At 36.2% G+C, this 10,658-nt stretch overlaps 1 protein-coding gene across 1 annotated transcript; it reads left to right on the top strand.

The window, feature by feature from the left end:
* Positions 1-1,607: 1,607 nt before the first annotated feature.
* LOC147477681 (uncharacterized) lies at positions 1,608-2,828 on the top strand. Its single transcript, XM_086586056.1, has 2 exons — positions 1,608-1,848; positions 2,317-2,828. Exons 1-2 carry the CDS (start codon positions 1,608-1,610, stop codon positions 2,826-2,828), a joined length of 753 nt encoding a protein of 250 aa, XP_086442182.1.
* Positions 2,829-10,658: the final 7,830 nt, after the last annotated feature.

The following is a 10,658-nucleotide window of genomic DNA, read 5'->3' as shown; positions in this document are numbered from 1 at the left end:
TACGTTCATTATATGCGGTGGTTGTTTACTGCCTTCTGATGGTTATGTTTTATCAAATATAAAATGCAGGTTTTGGAAAAACAAGGATATGAAGGCCATCAAGTCCAATCACCTCCTGTGCAAAATGAGGTTGTAGTTACTCCTCCACAGTCCACTCTTAATGTTAGTCCGACCAATGCCTTTACACCCTATCAGCCTTCTCGGCGCAAGTTGGCCCAACACAATAAAAGAGAAAGAGAGCTCATAAGTGGTAGAAGCAGCAAGCGAACAAGAAAGAACTTAGAAGCAGGCCTTCAAAATATACCTGTGTCCATGTCTTCCCATATGTAAGTTTCATTTCTTTGTGTGTTTTCTATAGCATTATTTTCGGTCAAAAATATTTCCTTTCCTAGCCCATTATGATTTTTTTTTTCTACATGTTATTGACACCCAAAATGAAATGGAAGTGGATGATCTTAGTGTTAGTCTGACCAATGCTTATACACCTTCTCAGACTTCTCGACGCAAGTTGGCCCAATGCAATAGAAGAGAAAAAGAGCGCATAAGTGGTAGAATGAACAAGCGAACTAGAAGGAACTTAGAAGCAGACCTTAATAATATTCCAATATCAATGTCTTCATATATGTAAGTTGAATTTCATTGTGTTTTGTATAGCATTGTTTTCAGTAAAAAAATATTTTCATTCCTAACTCATTAGGATTTTTTTTCCTACATGTTAGTGACACTCAAAGAGAAATGGATGTGGATGATTATTTTCAACCTCTTATAGCTGATGTCAATATGGTGAAACCTGCTAATATGCATAACAATGTCCACCATTATGTTGGAAAGATGGATGTGGAATGCTCCTTTTGTAAAGCTTTATACTATAAAGATGAAAGGCTAGCAAATACATTAGTCAAAAGACCCTTTTTCTGGATGTGTTGCAAACAAGGAAAAGTCAGTCTTCCTCTACTTTGTCCATTGCCTCCTGCAATTCAATATCTATATGATGGTAGTGACGCCAAAGCCAGGTCATTTAGACAACATCTTCATAAGTATAACTTGGCTAATGCATTTACCAATCTCGGTTGTCAACCGGATGACTGAATATTCAGCAGTAGCGGTCCTATTCCATTCACCGTTCATGGTGAGTTACGCCATCAAATTGGATCGTTACTACCAGAACTTGAGAAAGATCTGACTTATGCTCAGCTCTATGTTTATGGCCCATCCAGTGCCCTTGATGTGCGTCATCGCCGAAATCCAGAATTGAGACATCATGTTTTAGATTTCATTTAGAGTACACTGTCGGATTGCATTAGATTTGTTGAAAAATTTCATCAAGCATATGATATATTGAGTGCTTGTGCAGCTGAGAAAAATGATGTGGTAGCTTATCTCCATTATAATACATCTACTGACCGACGGCGATACAATCTTCCTTCAGCAAATGAAATTGCAGTTGTTATACCTGGGATGGAACTGAAATCAGAAGCACAAGAGATATCATTCTTCATTATAGATCAGGCAATGCACTGAAGTAGATTGATGAATGTAATCCCGCTTATCTACCCCTGCATTATCCTTTGTTTTCCCCTCGGGGTGAGCTTGGATGGTCAACCGAAATGAAACTTTATGATGTCAATGATGATGATTCGAGGCGATTGACTCAGATGGTGTTCTATGCATATCATTTGTTAGAACGTCATACTGAATATTCAGCAATACTCCGTGGTGGAAAATTATTTCAAGAGCTTCTGTGTGATGCTTGGGCTTCTATTGAACAAAATCGGCTGTACTATCATTATACCCACCAAAAGGATCTTCGTGTTGCAGTGTACATGAGTTTGATAGATTTAGTTAAGGGTAATGTAGTAGCATAATGTGGAAAAGATGACTGGGTCAGCGGTGCAGGGGATAAGGTGCATAATACTTAAGAGAAAAGGAGAGCACAGGATTGTAACCGTGGAACCCTAGACCGCAGGTGTCCCTTGTACGGAGGGAAGTTGGACCGCAAGATACAAGGACAGATGGATGACCCACAAAAGGAAGAGGCGATATAAAAGGAATAGTGTGAGAAGAGAGAAGAGGGAGAAAAAGAAAAAAGGAAGTGGAGGAAGGAGAGAAAAGAGAGAGAAAGAAAGAGTGAGTTGTATCGTGCTCATACAGGTACGGATCCTGATCAGGTTGATCAGTGGTTTATTTTGCCATCATCGTTCATTCGAAGTCCAAGGTACATGTATGACATCTTTCAAGACTCGATGGCTATAACACGTTGAAATAAGCGTCCAGATATATTCCTTATGATGACAGCTAATCTTCACTGGCCATAAGTGCAAGAAGCCCTTTTGAAAAACCAAAATGCGTTTGATCGACCTGATGTTCTTGCCCGTGTTTTTGAACTGAAGAGAAGAGCTTTAATGAAATTTATCAAGAAGAAAAATGTGTTTGGCTGTGAAGTAGCTCATGTGTACACCATTGAATTTCAGAAGTGTGGCCTCCCGCACATGCATGCACTCTTTTTCCTCAAGCATGAAGATAAAATTCGTACCGCAGCCCAAATTGATCGAATTATATCTGCAAAATTTCCCAACCCAGATAAGGACCCCTTGCTCTTTGTTACAATAAAGAGTTGTATGATCCATGGACTGTGTGGTGTTAAAAATATGAACTCACCGTGTATGGAAAATGGAAAGTGCACAAAGCATTTTCCACATGAGTTTACAGATGCGACAACCATACAAAAAGACGGTTATCTACTTTATATGTGTTGCAACACGGGACGTGTCTATATGGTGAAAGACAAAGAGGTTGACAATAGGAACGTTGTCCCATATAATCCATAGTTTGTGAGGATGTTTAATTGTCATATTAATGTTGAAGTGTGCGCGGGATTGCAATGTATTAAGTACATCCACACGTACATCTGCAAGGGTAATGAAAGAACAACAATGGTGTTGGACGGTGGAAATGAGATTAAACAATACATTGATGCCAGATATATTGGACCACCAGAAGCAGCTTGGCGGCTATTTGGGTTTTCTTTACATGAAGAGTTTCCAATTGTTGTAAGGTTATCAATTTACTTGCCAGGTATTTAACACTTGATTAAACCAATTTCATCAATATACTATTAAATTATATTGGAATGCCATACTGTTAAGTTATGATTTGTTGCCAGATATGCATCATGTTGTGTTCAACCCTAAGGAACCGATGGAGAATATTCTTAAAAGGGCGAAACGACAAAAGTTGAGTCTCACTTCATTATTCAACTGTTGTGCTTCAAATCCAGATGCTCGGGCTTATACTTACCAAGAATTTCCCGAGCACTTTGTTTGGCATAAAACAGAAAAGGTATGGATTAAAAGAAGCAGTGGTTATGCTATTGGCAGGATGTATTTTGCTAGGCCCAATGAGGGAGAGAGGTTTTACTTGCATCTACTATTGACCATCGTAAAGGGCCCAACATCATTTGAGGATCTACGCAAATTTGAAGGTATTCCTCATCCAACATTTAAGGCTGCGTGTGTTGCATGTGGACTTCTTGAAGATGGGAGAGTGGATACATTGTTTAGAAGAAACCGCGATAATGAATACTGGATATTAGCTAAGGAGATTGTTCGGCATTATTCTATTGGAGTGCAATCTAGTGCAACCACATCTGTTGTGGGATAGATTCTCAACAAGTATATGTGACGACCTGGCGTACAAATTACGAACTATCTTCAACATTCCTAATCCATCAAAATAGTAGGTGACATATATTATATTAATGTTTCCTTCATGTAGCCTATATTATATTATTAATACACAATTTTCCTGCAAGTGACAGATTACGGGTTGCATCTATTGGAGTAGTTCCTCATGGAATATAAAAACAAAACTATAGAAGACTTTCCCCCGATGCCCCGACCACTCAAAAAATGGAACAAAGGGATTTGAAATAGACTAATTTGGGAGCAACGCCAACTCCAGTTTGATTTACAAGATGATTAAATCAACCGTAACATTGATCGTCTTAACAATGAGCAACACCATGTGTTTGATACCGTGGTTGATTCAGTCTTGCAAAATGCAGGGGGGAATTTTCTTCTTAAATGAAGCTGCATGTACAAGAAAGACATTTGTGTATAATACGATTGTAGCTAAATGTCATCATCTAGGACATATTGTGATTGCAGTTGCCTTATTTGGTATTACACCGCTTTATTAGATGGTGGTAGAACAACTCATTCAACTTTTTCTATTCCTTTTGATGTGTTGGAGAACTCTATGTGCGGCTTCAAAAAGGATTCACTCCAAGCAAGTCTGTTTAAAGAAACAAAACTGATAATTTGGGATGGAAAAAATTATTGATATAGGTACTGAACTATAGTGGATTTTACATTATGGGTACTGTATTATATTTTTTGCAAAATAGGGTACCGTAAATTTGAAATATTGCTAAAATGGGTACATATACTGTGAAGTATGTATACATATTTGATGATTTGGCATACATATTTGATAATTTGGCAGACATAATTCGTACACATGGCAACTCAGTCTCCACGTAAGTAGCGCATGCACCAAAACAAAGGCCTAAGCCCAAAAGTTAACTAAAGCCCACTGATAACAAATCAAACCAACCCAACCTTTATAACACTCAAACTAGCCCAACCCAACTAACTTTTAACTCGATCCAGATCAGATAAAACCAAATGCACCTTTCTAACTTGTTGTGGGGAGCACGATATCCTCATCACCTTCATCTCCCAGAACAGCACAAAACCTCCACCGATCAGCCACCATCAAACACCAATCTTTATCCACCCTAATCCCATTGATTTTAATCCAAATAAAAAACCTTACAACTTTAATTAAACCAAAATCAACAAATCAAACTTTTCCCAAATTCTCCATCGACGCCATTGATGACGCCTTAAACTTCAATAGCAACAAACTATTAACCCACCATAACCAACCGACATATCTCACATTCTAAATTTAATCCAAGGATTGGATCCAAAACCAAATTTAATCACAAAATTGTGAATTTGTTTGTTGATTTCCACTTCGGAAAGCAGTGCACACGCATTAACAATGTTGGTCAAAGTGAAATCAAATAGCTCCATCCCTCTTTCCAACATTCCTTGAAACAGTTTTAAAGCTTGGAATCCTTCCCATTATGACAAAACCCAGATAAAAGAGCATTATAAGAGATACAACTTTTTGTTGGCATCTGAACAAAGGCTTTCAAAGCCGACTCCACCATCCCAAATTTCATAAACACAATAACCATTCCTATCCAAGTAATGACATCTTTCTCTGGCATCCTTTCAAATATAGAAACCACGTCGTCCACACTACCACATTTACTATAAAACCCAATCAACGCATTATTCACATTGATATTCGATCCAAACCCATTCTTGAGAGCATGTGCATGGCATTCCCTTCCTTTCAAGTAATTAAAACCCTCTGTTGATGCCACCAAAAGGTTTGTCAACGAAAATTGGTCCACTCTAAATCCATCGGTTCTGATTCAATCAGGGTCAGCTCTAAGTTTTGGGTGGCGTTTTGTTTTGTTTTTGAGAAACACCGAAAATATTCAGAAAAAGAATTGAAGAAGACAAGTAGATTTTGTTTTTGTTTCGGGATTAGTTAGTTGGGCTGAGCCGAACATTTAATGTTTTAAGCAAAAAATATATAAAAGCGCGAGCTAGTGACTTGCATTGGCCATTCACTAATTGGGCTAAACTTTTAGTGTTTTGTGCTTACGTGGACACTAACTTGCCATGTGTATGCATTCTGTTTGCTAAATCATCAAATACGTATACATACTTCATAGTATAAATATACGGTACCCATATTAGTAATATTTGAAATCTATGGTACCCTATTTTGCAAAAAAAAAATATAGTACCCATAATGTAAAATCCATTATAGTTCAGTACCCATATCAATAATTTTTTCTATAAACAACGACAATTAGTACTGAGATTCCTAGCTATTTTTAAATCAATTAAAGAACTAAACTACAAAAGTATGGTTGAAACTCAAGCCTATCATTAAATCAATCTATTTTGTGATAAAAAATATCATAGCATACAATTTACCAAGAAAAGAAAATGCACAACCTGTCAAGTAGTTACCACTATACTATAGTGATCCCACATATACTTACCACTATACTACAACATGATATTTGATGATAGCACGAGTTTTCTTCAAATGGTGCCATTTCGAGGCACAAAGGACATCAAATGGTGCCACCATCATAGATATGATGATATGAGAAGAATGGTGAATCAAAAGGGGAGTACCTTTCTCTTTTCTTAATAGAAGCCCTTAAGTCGGTTACGGGTACTTATAGAATTTCAAACAAAATCGACGCTTTATTGCAAGTAGAATTGGGAAACCTTACTGCTGGGATGATGCTACTCACAAGAAGCTCAAACTTGATTTTGCAAAGGTTTGTATTGAAGTACCCATAAATGCTAAGTACCCATATAGTCTAAATTTTGATTTGGGTAAAGGCATCACAACTGTTGTTGGAGTGGAATATATGTGGATCCCCAAAACATGTACTTCATGTAATAGGATGGGTCACAAAGAAGTTAGCTGCCCAAACATTGTTTCACCCCAACAACAAATCCAGTGAGGAATAATGAAACATGGGTGTGTAGAGGAAACAATAATAATGATGGTACTAATGTTAATGGTGCCAATATTACAAGAGAAACAACTAGAGTAACTAATGTTGTTGTACTAGTTGGAGAAAGAAGAGTAAATGCAATAGTTGTGATTACTCTAGAGTTATAGACAACTAGTAATGTTCAAGTCACAGAGTGGTCGCATGTCAATGTTATTCCATATACTCAGGTGGAAAATGGAACAGCTTTGGTAGTGTATAATCCAAATACTAACCAATCAAAGGTTCATGAAAGCTCAGTAGATGTTACAGGAGGGAGTAATATGAGTTCTAATGTTGTAGTTCAGGTTGAGAACTCCATTAATGAGGGTGGTTCAAAGCATGAGATGCAACAACCTCCTGAAGATGTTGCGCTACAATCAAATCCAGTTTTCTGGATTGAACTTGATGGAAATCAAAGGGAGGGGAATACGCAACACCTCACTAATGAGGTGGACCATACTGAGTTTATAGAACAAGATCAGAACACACTCATAGAGGAGGATTTAAACCAGTTTAATGTGGAGAGTGAAGTGTTCAAAGAAATGAATGGTACAAAGCAGTTGCAGAAGGATCTTTTGGAAGGAAATCCAGAAGATGATGAAGTATTTGCTAATCACATTCTAAAGATAAAAGAAGTAAATAAATCCCAGAAGACTACGGTACAAACTCCAAAAGTTAGTACTAGGTCTAAGAAGCAATCACTTGTAGCGTCAGACAGCAGCAGCAACACAGTGAGTGGAAATAGTACTACAAGAGACAAGCAAGTTACATCCCAACCACCGAAAGAAAGAGGTAGACCTAAGGGTTCTATAAATAAGAGGGCTGGTTCCACCCATTTCAATCCAAATGATTAGAGCAGCTATATGGAATGTGAGATGGGTAAATGATCTTACCAAAGTAGCAGAAGTTAATAAGATGAGGAAAGATAATAAACTATGTATTTTGAGTTTATTGGAAATGAAAGTTCAGAAGGTTAACTATGACAGAATAAGATATGTTTGTTGTTTGCGTTGGTCACATGTTAACAATTATAACTCAAATCCATTAGGTCGTATATGGATTTGATGAGATGATTGTTATGTAACTATACAAGTTTTGAAGGAGAGCTCCCAAATGATTCATTGTGAGGTAAAAATGCTACCTACTGATCAACTCTTTTTATGTACCTTCATCTATGCGAGTAATTAATGCAAAAACTGAGAGGCTATTGCTTTTGGAATGAATTAGTTGCAATCAATAATTCTGTGGTACTTCCTTGGTGTCTCAATGGAGATTTTAACAATATTTTGTATTCCAGTTAAAGACCAGGTTGTTCTCCTATACAACCTAAAGATGTAGAATACTTTTTAAAATGTGTTAAATCTAGATTACAATTTAAAATGTGGATTTATAGTTCTCTGGGAGTTACTATACTTAGACAAACAACCCTAATCCCCCTTTCGTAGATTCTCAAAGATTGATAGATGTCTTGTCAATTCCCTTTGGAGTACTCATTTTCCTGCTTCAGTAGCAGAATTCATGCTGCAAAGCATCTCTGATCATACTCCTCTTGTTCTTACATGGTTTCAAGCATCTAAACCATCTTACCCTTTCAGATTTTGTAATGCTTGGGCCATGCACTCCTCCTTCAAACAATTTGATATTGATGCTTGGTCTCAACAAGTTGAAGACAACCCTTATCTTATTCTCTCACTCAAAATGAAACTTCTCAAAAACCTTCTCAAGAGTTGGTCTAAAATCCACCATTCAAACTTGAGTTAGAGAACAGACACAACCCGTACTCTTATGTACTCTTTACATAAGCAAATACATACATCTCCTTCTGATTTTATCTTGTTGCACAAGGAAAGAGAAGCTAGAAAAGAGTTTACTGAACTTCTGTAGATAGAATATGAAGACATAAGACACAAAGCAGGGTGTACTTGGATGATTTTGGGGGATATATGCATTGTTTTCTTTCATAATGTAATGAAAGAAAAGAAGAGTAGGGGAAGATTTGGATTATAATTTCTAATTCTGCTAGCTGGTAATAAGGTCACAGATCATGAAGAGGTGGTGAAGTTGTTTTTTCCCATTACAAAGACTTGCTTGGTGTTACTTCACCCACAATTGCAAATGATGAATTCTATGACAGTCTACAAGTAAGAAATGTTATAGCGATTGGTAACAGAAATTAGTGACAGGGAGATTAAAGATTGTCTTTTTGAGATGGATGATTACAAAGCTCTAGGACCAGATGGTTATAATACATTTTTCTTCAAAAACTGTTGGTCTATAGTTGAAAAGGATTTCACCAAAGTCATCAAGTACTTGTTCTCTATTAACTTTCTTCCTAAAGGTGTTAACTCCACCTTTAAAAAAAAACCCATCCTCTTCCCACCCCAAAATAAAAAGAGGCACTCCCAAGCTCCAGGTTTAGGTTCAATTAAAATGTATATATCATATCCTTACTTAATTTCTCCACAAACAGTTATACCTATTTGAAAATGATATACTATTGAGTGCTATGATTTTTGTTGGTATGAGTTATCTGAAAGAAATTTTTTAATGATGGTTTGATGTAGTATTGAAGAGATATTAACACGACTTGTGGACCTCCCAGAACAAGATCGAGGGCGGTGAGTCATTTTTCAAGTTGTTTATACGGGTATTTTTTTGTCATTAATTTATGGATATATTGCCTATCAGATGCTGACAGTTTCGATCTATTTGCTTATTGTGGTGAAATGTGTGTTATTTTTTGTGTACCATGCAATTACAAAGATTGCTTAATCAACAGGTAAACGCAATTCATTATTTGTGATACGTTATCAACATTGGTTGTAAATTATCGTTTAAATTAGATGTCATATATATTTAATTAATATGTACAATTCACTTAATTATTGACAATCTATCCTAAAGATTCTCAACAAGCTGAGCATTAGTGAGCACAATTTAGCCTATCAATCAGCCATGTTTTTGTTTCTATTTTATTTTTCTTTTAACCTGCATACAATTTCATTGCTCAATGACAACTTGATACTTATATAAGCTTCAACCATGCATACTGATGATGTTACCAGTAATATCCTTGGGTCAGTGTTGAATCTCAAGTTAAGGTGTGAACTTTTGTCAATTTGAAGCTTTTTGGTTAACACGAAAAATTCTTACATTTGTGTTCATTCTTACATTTGTGAGGTTGGAGAAGGTTGTTGATTTGAAGGCTGGTAGAATTTCATCTTTGCAAGGAGAGATTGACTTGATTCAGGTAAACGTTTTAGTGTGACATTAAATATTGTTTATTCAATCATTACTTAGTTATAAATGTAGCATTTTTACAGTGTAGAGTGTTATTGTTCAATGGGTATAAATATCGTGCACCTTTAATTTTATGCCCGACTTTTGGAGAATCAATTCAATCTATACTAGATTGATAGTTGGCTTGTATTTATTGTGTAAGCATTTTTGTTATGATTGCCGTTGTTTTGGGCGTTTGACGTATCACGGTGAATTCATCTCTTTGTAATAATGGTTTTGAAGAAGTTATTAGGGTCTGAGATGTTGGACCAAACAGTTTAGGGTTGTTTATGCAGGATGATGAATATATTTTAGTAGTTTTAGCACAATATTTCTCTCCAAATTTTTAGGAAGTCTTCCAACAATCTTTCATAGTTAGTCGAAATATAATAAGTAATTCGAATTTTGTCTTAACATTGTTGGTTTGTCTATTTATGCAAAAGAAAGGCTCGGTAGCTACTAAGGAGCATGTTGGAAATGCACATGTACGCACAATTGAACTTGAAAAGCAGGTTAGTTAAGGATGGAAGAAGACTCCACCCTCTTGAAAACGATTATAAATGTTTAAGTTAGCTGATTATAAATGAGTGTCTTTTAACCATTTATTTATTTATTTATTTTGTTGTCTACTTTACGCACCTTAATTGAAAGTCGCAACATCTCTCTGAAACAGCTCTCTTTCTCCCCAATTTACCCGAGTAAAAATATATGTACTTAC

This window comes from Coptis chinensis, chromosome 9 (assembly GCF_015680905.1).
Source record: "Coptis chinensis isolate HL-2020 chromosome 9, ASM1568090v1, whole genome shotgun sequence".
Lineage (NCBI taxonomy): Eukaryota > Viridiplantae > Streptophyta > Magnoliopsida > Ranunculales > Ranunculaceae > Coptis > Coptis chinensis.
The sequence above is the reverse complement of the archived record's forward strand: the minus strand, read 5'-3'. Positions and strand labels throughout refer to the sequence as shown.

Bases quoted from the DNA above. Each gene is read 5' to 3' on its own strand.
- LOC147477681 (XM_086586056.1), top strand. From the start codon at position 1,608: ATGAAACTTTATGATGTCAATGATGATGATTCGAGGCGATTGACTCAG. The intron at 1,849-2,316 runs GTAATGTAGTAG...ACTGGCCATAAG, and splicing joins TTTGATAGATTTAGTTAAGG to TGCAAGAAGCCCTTTTGAAA.